A 16,069-nucleotide genomic window follows, 5' to 3' on the forward strand; every position below is an offset into this window, starting at 1 on the left:
TAAACCTTTATTCATATTTTATTTTTGAGTGGAAAGAAAATATTTTCAAATATTTGGAAATGTGTGAATGAGGAAGGAATACTAAATAAAGCTGGAGTTGTGACTCAAAAGATTATAGACCCTAATTCGAGGTAGCCTAAAGAGAGAAAGGCCAAAAGATAAAAAGTAGTGAAAAAGGTTAAATAGACCTTATGTTATGCAAGTATTGATTCTTAATTTTCCAACCTTCCTCACTTCTTTATCTTTCATCCTTTCTTTCCTTTCCCTGCATTTGGGTCTATAATCTTATGAATCCCAACTCCAGCTTTTAGTATTCCTTCCAGCATTGCAAGATCTGGCTACCCTTTTTTTAGTTTGGCATAAAAATATCATTTGATGCATTGGCTACTTTAACTTAATTTATTGTAACTTTATTATAATTATATATATGCTTTCTGCCAATACATTGAAAAATATAAAAACAAATAAAAATTATACTTTAGGCCGACTGGAATTCTTTCGGATAACCGACTTTTGGATAAACGACGCTCTACTGTATAATGCAGTTTTATTTTTTCTCAAAATATTTATACTTCCTCATTATGTAAATATTTATTTATTTTATTAACAAAATAACAAATTTATGCATTTTAAAAAATACTTAGGTTATGTTTGAATGTAAAATGATCTGACCATTATAATAGTATTCCTGAATCTCATAAAATTAGGCATACGTCTTTATGCAAAATAAAATTGGCACACTGATCCTGGAAGGTTGCTAATCCCTAGTGTCTGTATTTTAATTTTTTCTGAATTTTATCAGCCAGCAAAATAATAATAAATTTATTCAACTTTATAGATGTTGCATATCATTTTGATCAGTTTACTGTGTGGGTGAACCAAATCTTTTCTGATAGAATATAAGATGTGCCAAAGTCATAATGGAAATGGAAATATTCCTTTTGTTAATTTTATAATGAAAAAATACAAAGTGAAATAATTGTTTATTCCTTACTTCTTATTAGTGAATACATAATTCAAGTAAACATAAATTTTCCTTGTGACAGTTGCTGAGGTTTTGCATTAAAAAAACTCATGAATGGATGTAACTTTCAATAAACATTTGCATACTGTAACATCTGCTGATATGAGTAATCCATTGTTTTTGAATCCTTTACCTAGTGAATATGGACTTTTCTAGTTTAACTATATTAATTAAGCTGATATTATTTTATAAGTTATATATGATTGTATTATGTTATTTTAGCAGATTAAAAAAATCAACAACAATCTAAAGTAATNTATATTATAAGAGAATATTTTACTTTAATTATTTGATACTAAAACAGAGTGCAGTGTTGACCCTTCAGTCCCGTGGTGCCGAAGAATAAGGGGCACTTCGTGCATTGTCACACTACCAATTTCTTGTTTTCTCTAAGTGCTACGATGTGTTTTGTGAATATGAAATATAAAATATTGTTAATTTATCATAACTTACAACATAGTATCTCTCCAATATTGTATCTTACAAGACATTTGTGAATTTGGACCCAGGCTTGTAGAATATAGTAGACACATAATTTATAAAGGGATCATTCAATACAATTTATTACTCTCTCTCTCATTTGTTTATTATCTGTAACAATTAGTGACTATTGAACTGCACCAGATATGAATGTTGTTAGGCTGCAATTTGAAAAAAAATTGTAGACCTATAATTTCCCACTATTGTCTGTCTGTCTGTCTTTCCTTAATCTCAAGAACAGAGTTAGATAGATAGATGAAAGACAAGACAAGATATGGAAACCTTAGGGCAGGAGGCCCCAATTAACTATATATGAACTTCCAATGCAAACCTGAAGTCATGTTATTTCAATTCAAAAATTTCTCCCAAAAGGTGTTAGATGACAGGCATGACTCTGTTGTTAAAGGAAAAGTATGATGTACAGAGGCAAGCCACTATTAAATTTGTGATGGACAGCATATGTTTTAAATTAAATAAATTAAAAATATGATTAAAAATTGCAGTCTGACAATATCACAATAAATAATTGCTCATTTCATATTAAATTTACTTGCAATTAAATAATATAAATATACAGTAGAGCGTTGTTTATCTGAATCAATTGGGGACTGTGGTTGTTCGGATAACTTATTTTTCGGATAACCAATTATGTACGAAAAAATATATTAACCTATCCCATGTTGAAATTTTTCTCCGTTGCATGTCGCTTCGCGTTGAATTTTCGTCAATGTTAAGCCTAACGTAAACTTTTTAAAATAATAATCGTGGCTATTGTATCATTAAAAATGATTTCTTTATGTTTTACAAACGAAATAAATACATTGAAAAATATAAAAACAAATAAATAAAAATTATACTTTAGGCCGACTGGAATTCTTTCGGATAACCGACTTTTGGATAAACGACGCTCTACTGTATAATGCAGTTTTATTTTTTCTCAAAATATTTATACTTCCTCATTATGTAAATATTTATTTATTTTATTAACAAAATAACAAATTTATGCATTTTAAAAAATACTTAGGTTATGTTTGAATGTAAAATGATCTGACCATTATAATAGTATTCCTGAATCTCATAAAATTAGGCATACGTCTTTATGCAAAATAAAATTGGCACACTGATCCTGGAAGGTTGCTAATCCCTAGTGTCTGTATTTTAATTTTTTCTGAATTTTATCAGCCAGCAAAATAATAATAAATTTATTCAACTTTATAGATGTTGCATATCATTTTGATCAGTTTACTGTGTGGGTGAACCAAATCTTTTCTGATAGAATATAAGATGTGCCAAAGTCATAATGGAAATGGAAATATTCCTTTTGTTAATTTTATAATGAAAAAATACAAAGTGAAATAATTGTTTATTCCTTACTTCTTATTAGTGAATACATAATTCAAGTAACTTCTTAAAAAGGAAGACAAATTCTAATACAGGTATACTTTGGGTTATGTAGTTTCGAATTAAGTTGTTCTCGATTATATGTCGTTTGTCAAAAAAATAAACTCGATTTTTGTTTTTCCATATAAGTCATTTTATTTGACTTTATGTCTGTCTGCCGCAAATGTTGAAGTTGTAATATCACTAGAAAAGCACATTGTATATATTTTAATATGATTTTGTTACAGTAAATGTTAATATAATCATCATAAATCCTAGAGAACAAAACATGAAAATATCTGACTCTGTGTTGTCTTATTTAGCAGTCTTTAAGAGTATTNAAATTATAAATATAAATTATATATATATATATATAAGACTAGACGGAAAAAATACATTAATTTGGCTATTATCTAAGACAATTTTCATTGGGACAAACATTTTCATTCATTTACTTCTTATATTATTATTTAGAATATGCTAACCAACAATACACATTGAAAGTTAAATGGATTTACTTTATAGTACTGTTTTCTTTCTAGTGTTGCTGCTGTTTGTTGGATAGCACATTATGTGAAACGTTTATTGGAAACATTATTTGTTCATCGATTTTCTCATTCCACAATGCCTATTAAAAATCTCTTAAAGGTAATTATGAATTTATATTTATAGATTTTCACAATAGAACAAAGTTTTTAATGTAATCTTAGCTTTTATTTGAAAAATGGAAAAATATAGCTTAAATTGATTCCACTAATTTATGATGCAATATAACTCAAAATATAGTTAGTTTTCAATCTTTATGTAATATAAGTATCTAGATTAACTGATGTTGCTATTAGAAATTTTAATCATACATAGATTCCATTATGGCATGTTTTCTTATGATGATAAAATATTTTTATTCTGCTCATAAGTCTCTTAAGTTTTGTTAGTTGAGAAATATTAATGTGTAAACTAGCAAAAGATTTTAGTTTTAAAATTTATAGTCTTGATACAGGGTGTTTAGCTTAACATGATATAAGGATTTCTGTTGGAAACAGTTGCTTATATGGAATTTTTGAGTTATATTCCTTTAGTATTTAATGCCCAACCCAAATATGCCTCCAATAATTTGGTTTGTGTACAAGTGTGTGAAAAATATGTGCAACAAGCTTATTTTTTGAAATAGGAAGGAGTATGTTTTAACACTACATTTTATTTGAGAAACACTAAGAAGTTTATCAAAAAAAAACAGACTTCACAGTTTTTGTATTTTTTGCAAAAGATTGAACTTTTCAATGAATAAAATTTGCATGCAAATTGTTGTAAAATGCTGTATTATACATTATTTTCAAAAGCTGATAGATGCAGTGACATCCATCTTTTGACTTCACTTCTCATTCTTGCAAATTTTTGGAACTTGTGTGTGCATACCTCCTTTTTCTTTGGAATTTGAATTATGCAAAAGTAATTGACATTGGAAATGGAAATATTCCTTTTGTTAATTTTATAATGAAAAAATATAAAGTGAAATAATTGTTTATTCCTTACTTCTTATTAGTGAATACATAATTCAAGTAACTTCTTAAAAAGGAAGACAAATTCTAATACAGGTATACTTTGGGTTATGTAGTTTCGAATTAAGTTGTTCTCGATTATATGTCGTTTGTCAAAAAAATAAACTCGATTTTTGTTTTTCCATATAAGTCATTTTATTTGACTTTATGTCTGTCTGCCGCAAATGTTGAAGTTGTAATATCACTAGAAAAGCACATTGTATATATTTTAATATGATTTTGTTACAGTAAATGTTAATATAATCATCATAAATCCTAGAGAACAAAACATGAAAATATCTGACTCTGTGTTGTCTTATTTAGCAGTCTTTAAGAGTATTGGCATTTTCCACGGTAATTCCAATATCTACCACTTGGCGTCATTGTCAGCGCCATTCGATATTGATAAATTTAACATAAATTAGTTTATTTCTACTATCACAAAATAATTTTAATACAGGTATACCTCGAGTTACGTCGTTCCCAATTATACATCGTTTGTCAAAAAAGTATACGAAAAAATAAAAATCAAGTTTAAGTCAATCTATTCGACTTTACGTCCGTCCGCCACAAATATTGAAGTCGTAATATCACTAGAAAAGCGTTTAAAGCACATAAAATCATATTAAAATATACACATTTACAAGTATGTACTGTATTTACAGTACTGTACATGTATTCATAAATTTAAATTACTTTTTTTCTGTATTATATTAAAAACTAAAATTTGTTTGTTTGTAAGCTTAAAATAGATTCTTATTAACCATATATTATTAAAAATGCATTTATAAATAAATAACTATTTCTGGTTTAGCCTAGTGACTAGTAAATTCAGTTTAAGTCACCTGGAACAAATTACCGACGTAAGGCGAGGTATATCTGTATTTACTTTATTTACAAGCTATGTTGTGCAGTGGTTGACACTTCTTGAATACTCAGACCATGAAACCAGTTTGACTCATGCTTTCTTTACATAGGTGAAGAGAATCTGACTACAAATAATATTTGAAGAACTTTGACAGCTACATGGATTCTTGTATTGTGTTAAGTTGAATACCCACATAATAGTAATCTTTATAAGCTTTCAAATTTTTATGAGTTAACAGAAAAAAAAAGTAGATACTAGACAAGACATTTAGTTATATTTTTGTAATGTTTTTTATTTCATCATTTTCTAGATAATAATTCTCTCATTAAGTTTTTTTCTTGAATGGTGTATAAATAATAAGCAAAAGAATTGAAGTGCAAAGCTGTTACTAATAAGGTTTACTGATGTGATTTTATTTTGTTTCCCTATTTTCAGTGTCTCATTAATGGAACTAACTTAAACAGAATATTAATTTAATTGTAGATTAACTTTTTTTAAAACAAAATATTTTATACCACCACATGGACTAGATAAGATATAATGATAAAGTTTAATATTGCTATTTTGTTACTCTGATCATTATAAAAGTAAACAACTATTATTATTTTTTTGTTTTTAAAAGTAATGAAAATATTATAAAAACTTACATCATCAACTAATTGAGGACTTCTATTCTATTCAAAAATGGGATAACTGGAAGTTTTCTCACACACTTCTAGGCAAGAGAGCATAATTTAATTTCCAGAGATAGAAAGAAACAATATTTAAAAAATACTGTGCGTCATGCACAGTATTTTTTAAATATTTTGCTTAAGGTTTGTTGAAAGTTATTTAAGAATATTCATGTGTGTGTGATATTATCAAAAATTATATAACTTAATACAGTATATGCTAAAATGTGAAATAATTAAATTTTTTTGTAAATTTTTCTTTGAAATTTAAAATATGAGTTATATAAATGTTTTTGCATAAAAACGGTGTAGGAAACAAATATTTTGTTTGAATTTCAAATTGTACCAATTATCCCATGTTTTCATGCAAGTCCTCAATCTATATCTAGGTCAGTGTATGAAAGTTTTCTGTTTTAATTGTAATATGATTCGTAATAAAATTATGGAAAAGTTATAACAACATTCAAATATTTTTAAGCGTGAAAAAATTGTAACCAGTTAAATTCTTTGCACATCTTCAGAAGAATAAATTATTTCTAATTTTAGTTCCATATTATATTTTAATAATAAAATGAATTTTTTTTTTTCAGAATTGTTCATATTATTGGTTGTTTTCAATTTTTATTGGCTACTTTGTTAACCATCCATTGTATACTCCTCCAAGTAAGTATAAATAAAATTTTTGCGTGTTTTTGAAATTTAACATTTATGAAAAAGCAATGTAAATATTTACAATTTGATCATAAAATATCTTTTGAAGTTAGTTACTAGTTTTGCTGTTGTTACCTGAATGCTTTGACAATATATTATGTAAAGTATTGTTTTTAATGCACACATAATTTGAAGATGACTTCCTTCATGATAGCAAAGTAAGATTTTTGAAAAATTTTTCAGAATGAATAAAACAGACAATGGTCACAATAATGTAATTCACACGGCTGATGTTTAAAATCAGCCTTGAAGCAAAATTGCATGTATTATTAACAACTTTCATGATATCTGACTTAATTCTCACAAAAATCTCTATGATCATCTTAGTAAAATACTATTGAATACTGTTGTGATAATTTATTTGTGCACATATTTCCAATATCTGAATACAACAATGCATATTTTCATTGAAAAGTTGAAAAAATTATCTTAGAATTGAATAATAAGTTGTTGTTATGTCTTGTTGGAAAAAATAGGTTTTCCATTTGTAGAAAATTCAATTCAATACTATTAAAAATTTTTTCATTTTATTGCATGTAATGAAAAATAAGTATTTATACCAAGAAAAAACAAAATTATAATACTCATGTTTGAATGTAAAGGAGAGGACATGGCTTGCAGCCATTCACTACAAAATTGATATTTGCAAGGCACAGTGGATGGAAACTTTGGACATGTATTTGCTCATTTTTGATGTACTTTCACTATGTCCAAGATGATCAAAATCAGTGGTTAGTCAGCCGTGTCCTCTCCTCATAAATGAAATAATACTAAATTGTTAAATTTATTTTAGTATTATAACATTATTGATAGAGACATTGCTTTATGATAAAAATATTTTAAATTAAATTTCTTTAGAGTTTGGACCCCTTCAAATTTATTTGGGACTTGCAGGTTTTGTGGTAAGTTTTTTAGTGATGTGTGATCTTTTGGATCATGCATTTTTTTTTGTTGATTATATTCTTAATTATCTGAAACACACTTTTTTAAAAATTTTACAGCAAAGTGAAATTGGAAATTTTAGCACTCACTGGGTTTTTAAAAATCTTCGTGCACCAGGTAATTTTGCATAAAAACTCAGAATAAAACTTGAAAATTACTATTATAATTTTGTGCTAATTTAATATAAAAAATGTGCATAACACATTAGTCAATTTTTAAATTAATATTAACTTCTACATTATTTCTATAAAATTTTATCATCTCTGTTAAATGTCATAATAACCATAAAAATATTTCACTCCCCAGCAACAAGTTCTACCATTATTTTTTCTTGATTTAAAAGTTTCATGTAATCTGTTTGGGCTGCCAAAAATCTTCCATAAGAATCTGTTATACACTCAGAAAATGTTTACTTATTAACCTCTTGCTTATATAAAAAAAATACCTGCACTTGAAATTATTGTCTTGAGATTTCTATCCTTTATTCTGTAGAAACATGTACAGTACATTTCTGGGCTTTTGGTGTCATAACCAGCATGGGTGCAACATTAGCAATGTGAACCATGATGATTATATTGTATACATATTTTGTTCCATGCACAATGTATTTTTTAAAATTCCATACCCAAATAATTAATTAATTAAACATTGAAAAAAATGTGATGTTAGCCATAGATGGAGCTAGAAAAAAATCCATTATTTCATAATCTTACTGTAGTTATACATGAAATTATCTGCATTACATAATTTAAAATTAATCATTATAAATTACGCAACCAACACCTTATTATTCGCTGAGGGATTTTATTAAAACGAACGTTTTCGATCTATTCAATGGAACATATCATAAATAGAATAATAAGTTCAAAATTCAAAAATATCAAAAAACCGATAACATATCAACTAATAAGAATAAACAATAAATTGTAAAAGATGTAATATATACAAGTAAAAATAAATAACACAACTACTAAACATTAATACAATCTATCATATCTAATTATAAGCTACTATTAATGTTTAGTAGTTGTAATATGTTATTTATTTTTACTTGTATGTATCTTTTACAATTTATTGTTTATTCTTATTAGTTGATATCGATTTTTTGAACTTATTGTTCTATTTATGATATGTTCCATTTAGCCTGATGATGATCTATTGAGTAGATCAAAAACGTTTGTTTTAATAAAATCCCTCAGCAAATAATAAGGTGTTGGTTGCGTAATTTATTTATTTTTCTGCTGGGTACGATAGAGTTCGATAATCATTATGATGCATATAAGGGATGGAGGTGTTAAAAGCAACGATAAACACTAGGTTCACTATGCAACTCTGGCAACAAAAATGAATCATTGTTATTTTGAATGTGTATGTATGTAATTAATAGTGTCCCATGCTGTGCATTGTTTCTTAGTACAATTTAGGGCATTGATCTAGGATGTGTGTGGTGATGGTTGAAAAGTATAACTAGGATAATCTCATATATTAATTCTTGTAGATTCCTAAAGATGATGATAAACATAATTTATTGTAACAAAAACAAAATATTAAAATGCTTTATAGAGGCAAAAAATTAGATAATTTACTACTGGCCTTAGAGAATATTATAGATAAAATTATTATTATTATTTTACCTTATTGTCATCTAGAAATCTCTCCTTGAAAATTAGTTACATTTTTGTGTAATTCTTTATTATATAGGAACCAAAGAACGTAAAATTCCTATGGCCACAGGAAATCCTTTCACCTATCTGTTTAATTTTGTATCCTGTCCAAACTATACTTACGAAGTAATGGCTTGGTTTTCTTTCACCATAATGGTTCAATGTCTCCCAGGTATTTTATTTTTTCAATTTTTAATACTAAGTTTGTACAAAGTACAGAACTATTTAAAAATTTTTTTAGCTGGAATGTTCACCTTATTGGGATTATATCAAATGACAGTCTGGGCACTTCAAAAACATCATAACTACAAAAAAGAATTTGAAGATTATCCTAAAAATAGGAAAGCGATCATTCCTTTTGTACTATAACTTTTGTTTCAAATCAAGAACTGCATTTTAATTCTGAAAATTATTTAGAATTTAACTAATTGTATTTATTTTGTGCTTAAAAATCAAGATTTAAAGAAAACATCCATTGAACATTTATTTTGACAGTTACAGCATAGCAAGATACAATGTCAATTCTGAATAAAACTATAACTATAACAACAACTTTAGAAATTTAGTCATAGAATAATCAAATGCATGTATGATTCTAAATTGAAAAAACTGCTGTATTAAAGAGCACTTAAGTTATTCTTTCAGTGCAGTTAAATTGATAGCATGATGTACACACCAAAAATAAAATTTTAATGTAATTGCAATGCACATAATAGGAGCTGAGATCTAGTGCTAACTATTTGTTTTTTTTAATATAACATTGATTTATACCCAATGTTGTCAATAATATATAGAATGAAGAGATTTACTGTTAATGGATTATACTGTTCGGAGGCAAACGATTGCATTGGTGACTACTTGAAAATGTAGACTTTGATTCTGATTTGCAATACAGTTTTGTTTATTGATCTATTTTCTGTCAGTACTTCTGAAGTACTGACAGAATATGAATGAAATGAAAGGGAAACATGGTAATTCATCAATAAGAAATCTCCAGGCTCTTGCAATCTGTTCTGCATATTTAACATCAACAGAATTAAATATAAATCATATGTTATGCACTAATCCATGCTTTTCATCTTTTTCCAACAGTCTCAAACTTTCTTCATTGTGCATAGTACAGTTTAGATAACAAAATTTATTGTAAGCTAACAGAGAAAAATGAGATTTAATTCTGGCCAAAGCAGTACATTATTTATAATGTAATTATGGAAAAGATAAGAAATTTATATTTTGAGAAAATATATGCTAATTTGCAAAACAATTACTTGTCTAGGATATAGTAAAATCTTCATATTTATCTTAATTATGAGTGTACCCAATAAAATTTATAGTCGTGAAAACGATTTTTTGTACTGAAAGAGTGAATGTGGGCACGTATCATTTTATGCTATCAGAGAGTGTGTCCAAAAGGAGTAGCAATTCAAACAAATCAATGCCATTGCATGGAATATTAATGTTTGTGGTTTTGATGTCTATCACTTCTAGTCCATGTAAAATAATTACCAAAATGTGCAAAAGTTTCAAAGAATTTTTCACTTTTGTATTAACAAAGTATTACAAACTGTAGTGAAGGATGTGAATTTTTCCAAAACCCTTTGTTTCTTTTTAAGTTGTTACAAATTATATACAATATTTATTTGGTTGTGTTTTATATAGTGTCCAATGAATTTATATATGTATATATATAAATTTATTATTGTGTGACTATTGTATTTTAAGTCAATAAATCCTATATTTAAAATTTCATTAGGTTTGTCTTTCATTTTGAATATCTTCCAGACACTCCAGTTCTGTAATAAACAATATTACAGTGTCTACTTTATTAATATCAAAGGCTAAATTGTTTTGTAACAGATTAAATACAATTATACAATTTTTACTCACTAAAAACCGAAGCTAATACGTATTTATGAATTTCATTTTGCCAATTTCTTAATCATAAGGCTGTTAAGGTGTTAGTGCTCTGAGAACCAGGGATCAAGTCAATGCAAACAGTTTCCCAGGAATTTTTCATGTGTGGTCCAACTCACAAAACTCAAGAGTTCTTACACCTTTGTTAATATGTTAATAAGAAATTTATGAAGTTTCTTTTTTTTTAATTCGATTTTACCAAATAATTGGAAACAAGAACAAACAAATCATGAAAGTTTCATAACTGAAGAGAATAAAAATGTCATGCAAATTTCTAGAATGTTCTGTACAGAGTGAGTAACTCCAAACTTAGGTACTTACGTGTTGAGTTGAGTTATCAAAGGTGTTTCTTCTTTCATTTTTAATCTTGTTCACAGAAAACACTTTGAGCACTTTCTATTTTTCTTAGGTTGTTTATTGGACATCTTTTCTAAGTTTTTTTGCAAAACATAATTTAATAATAGACTGAAAAGGTAAGTTAGTTACTTGAAAACTGCATCCTGGTTATTTGTTTACAGCTAAGATCAGGTTGGATTTAATTGGGGATAGCAAAATGTTGAAACGATGATACTGATGACAGGAATGGAACCAACCAAGAACAGCTTGCACAAAATTCATTCTTGAGATGTGGTATTATTTTTGAAGGACTTGGGTTTGCTTGCAGTGGGGATATTTGTTTCCATTTGGTCATCTCTGGAAAAGTAAGGAATATTTGTTTCCAAGGACAAGAAAATTCATTTTCCAGAGCTTTGGTTGGTTGGCTTACTCCTGTGAAATCCTGCAGGTCTTCAGACACTTACCTTAACACCTCTCTTCTAATTAATACTGTTTCCTGTCAAATTTATATACAGTTCAAGTAACTGTCAAGGAGAGATATATACAATATGATTTAAAACAATGAGTGTCCTAAGAGATATTTAAATATTTGTCATCACAACCTTTTCCTACAATCCAAGGCTTCCAATTTTGCCTAGAAACAGGTAAGGAACCCAATCTACACCAGCAGAAATTGAAATTCCATCACCAGGGAAGGGTTATATTATAATATTTATCTAAATGATTTATTATATTGATACCAATTTCAAGATCACAAGTCACAGAATGATGTATAGTGCCACAGTGAAGGCAAATTAAACACATTCGATTACACATACACAGAGCTCTTTATTAGTGTTAATATCACTGAAAAACTGTGATTATATTGAGGAATTCTGTGCATTGTAGCTAAAGGCAACAGTGAAGTGCATATCACAGTCTTGTTTGAACAACACAATGTGGTAGACTGGATTTTCATTTGAGATTGTGGTAGACTGGATTGAGATGTGTCCACCATGTACCACTGTTGGCAGAAATGGTCCAAGGAAGGCATTACAACCGGGAGTCCAGGCTCTGGACCTTCCTGGACACTGGAGAGAAAGATTGGCACATATGCAGGATGTCCTTGGTGGGCAGCAGTGGCATCCATAATCATCACAAGAACTGTTTGGAGAGTAGCCTCTGCTCCAGGCATCAGTGGTGTTGCACAAGAGCTCATTGGAAGGCAGAATGGAATGGTGTAGTATTCACAGATGTTTCTGCTTTGGTACCTGACTTAGACAGATCAGGAGGAGGCCTGGAGAATGTCTGTTGGCAAGCAACATCTATCATTGGCATACCAGTCCAATCTTAGGAATTATGGTTGGGAGGGTCTCTTACAATAACAGGACCAGGTGGTCCTGTTATTGTAAGAGCTTCATGACAGCAAATGTTTACATCAAAATGGTAATTGAATCCATTGATCTGCAACTCATGAACAGTACTGAGGGGGCATGTTTCAACTGGATAATGTTTGTTCCCATACTAAGGCTGCAACTCAACATGTTCTTCAAGATATATGTTGCTAGGAAGGCACTTACTATCAGCACATGCTCTATCTAGTGATATCAATCACCAGATAGAGCATGTGTGAGACATGATTGGATGATGGATCCAGACTCATCTGCAATTAGCAATGACCATTGCCAATCTAATCCTATGGGTGCAGCAGGTGAGAAATGTCCATCCACAGGATGATCATCCAACACCTCTTTTATCAAATGCATGCACCTCTGGATATATGCATTCAACATAGCAGTGACCACATTAGGTATTGTAATGGATGACATTTTCTATTCACAAAATGTGAACTCAGCACCATATGAAAGTTGTACTCCTGAAATTCATATCAATGTAATAAATCTTGTAGATAAATATTCTGTGTAATTTTCATTTACCTAGTATAACTCTTCTTTGGTGTTGGGATTTCAATTTCTGCCAGTGTACATGAATCTGTGTCCTTGGAGCAAAAGACTCCTATTCTACTGCTATATTCATCAATACTGACTTTCTTTCATTTCCTTCACTGGCTTTGTGTGTACTTCTCTTTGACTAGACTCCAAATTGTGGATTCCATCATTCTACTTGAGTACAAACTGGAAAGTTGAAACTTGAGTTCTACTTGAAGCTCAAACTTTCTTTGAGGTTTGCTATTTCAGAGCCAACCAATTTATGGATTTTTGCAGGAAAAAACTGTTAACCAAAAGTCAAGATGTTTCTCTTAATGAATGGTTTTTAAAGTGTAAAAATGGATCATTCTTCATTCTGAGTTCACACACTCACAAATGTGACTTCCTTCTGCTTGCATTGAAGACCTGTTTTGAAACCCAACAAAATGAAGTATCTGGTTTTGAATTTCAGTCTGTGACCAGAAGTCACATGACCTCACTCCAGAAAGAAGGATGCAGCTTTCTGTAAAGCAACATCAATCTTTTTAGACTGCTTAGTGTTGGTTCCCAATTTCTCAAGGAATATTAGTAAATGAGCCATACAGAAATTGAATAAAGCATTTGATTACTTCAAGTGGCAAAAATCAACTGTTTACCACAGAAGTAGCATAATGGAACTGGAAGATTTTAGAAAAATTTTTATATTAATAGGTAACCTTTTACCTTCAGAATTATGTTCTGAAAATAAAAAAGTAATCAAGGGAAAACAAGATACTCATGACCACTGTAGAAACAGTGAAACTTTATGGATGGCAAGGACAAGCAACTTTGAGTTTCCCAAGGCTAAAAGGAAGCTGTCAAATGACATCTGAAGTAACAGCTGTGATTGATGGCAACTTCTGAATGAAATTAGAACAGGCCAGTACACAAGCAATGGAATCCAAAATATAGTCATTTCTATTTTTCACAAGAAAACCTTGGAAAAGTTGGTAGAAAGTATTAATAAATCTGAAGCTTTTTCATTGCTTACTGAAAAAAATCAGACATTTCTGGTTTAGACAACTTTTCATATATGTGCACTAGTGGAAAAAAATGTGACAAAAGGTGACAAATGCATTATAAATGCATGGTTAAAGAGGTTTTATGCATGAGACAAACTACACAGAAAAAAAAACACAAAATTTGATTGCAGTTATGGTTAAGAGAATGACATTGATACATCTTACCTATTGCTATATAGTTTATAAATATGGTAAAATTAAAAAATACTGTCCAAACTGAGTTCAAAGAATTCTTAGAAGAAAAATCCTCAGTTGTGAGAAACAAAAGTGGGAGCTGAAGCTTTTCAACTAACAAATACCATTAAAAATTGCAATTGCATAGTAATTTCTATTTTTGCAATTGCAATTCCAAATTTTCCCCCAAATCCATCAAACATGCCAACCTTAACATCTCTCTCTCTCTCTCTCTCTATCAAAAAACTGTGCTCCTTGCATAATATTCTTGTTCTTGTTTTACAGTTAAGAAGGGCAATCCTTTTAGCTAGGACTTTGCCCTGTAAGAATATGAAAGAAGAGTTTAGGAAAGTTGATGATTAGGAGGAAGAGGAAATAAAGATAGATAAGACACTGTGAAATAAGAACTTGCATAATATTCCATAAAGGAACTAAAAAACATGAGGGAGTCAACCAATTAAGTTCAACATAATATATTTGAGTTGAAAAAACAAAATTTCCTTATGGAAGATTACATCATCACTCTTGATGTTCCAAGATTAAGCAAACAGCAGCAACATTGAAACAATGTCATAGTTTAGTTGTGAGAAGAATTACTGTAACAGAAATAGCCATATTGAAAAATAAATGAACTTATACCAATCAAGATTAATTAATTAAGTATGGTGAAATTCTTAGTAGTTTCACTTGTTACCTCAAAGGCAGACAAACTTCAGTGGTTGACTATTAGACCCTATATAAAACTGATGCATATGACTCTTATGAAGATGAATTCATACAGAAATAATAGTGTGGCAAAGAACAACTGAAAATTGTAGTGAAAAGGAAAACGCCTCTTCGAATTACTGAATGTTTGTGAGAGAAATGGAGCATTCCTTAGCGTAAGAAAACTTGAAAATTCAGACTGTTTGCCTATTACTACAGCAACAGCAGAAAGATCATTCTCTATCCCAGGGTTGTCCAATCTTTTTTCCTAATGGGGCAAATTAGAAATTTAGGTATATTCGAAGGGCCACAAAGGTACTTTATATAAATATATGCTTTTAAAATGTTCAAAATGTGAATATCAAATTTTAATAACAAATATATAGTATTACTGATAGTAAAAAAAGAAATTACTCACACAAAATAAAAATAAATTCAAAGCAATTTTTGACATTACCTTCCTTGTATAATATTGTCAATATCTGCTTTTATGATACTAGTCTTAATTCTAAGAATGTTAGTTAAATGGGAACCACTCAACCTATTTCTTTCAGCAGTTTTGATGCTTTTAATGCATGAAAAGAATTGTTCACAACAGTATGTACTACCCTGTATGCATAACAGTTCTCTAGATATAATTATTGGTGTTAGAAAACTGTTTTGTCATTATAACATCAAAGTGTATCCAGTGAAA

The 16,069-nt window shown here is 29.1% G+C and overlaps 1 protein-coding gene across 1 annotated transcript in view; it reads left to right on the forward strand.

Annotated features, from left to right (window-relative positions):
* LOC111624912 (probable very-long-chain enoyl-CoA reductase art-1) overlaps nucleotides 1–12,093 on the forward strand; it is a 27,180-nt gene extending 15,087 nt beyond the window's left edge. Inside the window, exons 6-11 of the mRNA XM_023367895.1 lie at nucleotides 3,410–3,532; nucleotides 6,552–6,624; nucleotides 7,531–7,574; nucleotides 7,674–7,731; nucleotides 9,316–9,450; nucleotides 9,520–12,093. Coding sequence (XP_023223663.1) covers nucleotides 3,410–3,532; nucleotides 6,552–6,624; nucleotides 7,531–7,574; nucleotides 7,674–7,731; nucleotides 9,316–9,450; nucleotides 9,520–9,647 — 561 coding nt within the window. The 3' untranslated portion in view covers nucleotides 9,648–12,093. The remainder of the gene's footprint in view (nucleotides 1–3,409; nucleotides 3,533–6,551; nucleotides 6,625–7,530; nucleotides 7,575–7,673; nucleotides 7,732–9,315; nucleotides 9,451–9,519) is intronic.
* The last annotated feature ends 3,976 nt before the right edge of the window (nucleotides 12,094–16,069 follow it).

The sequence above is a fragment of the Centruroides sculpturatus genome, unplaced genomic scaffold, assembly GCF_000671375.1.
Source record: "Centruroides sculpturatus isolate CEXI.00-Female unplaced genomic scaffold, Cexi_2.0 scaffold408, whole genome shotgun sequence".
Classification (NCBI taxonomy): domain Eukaryota; kingdom Metazoa; phylum Arthropoda; class Arachnida; order Scorpiones; family Buthidae; genus Centruroides; species Centruroides sculpturatus.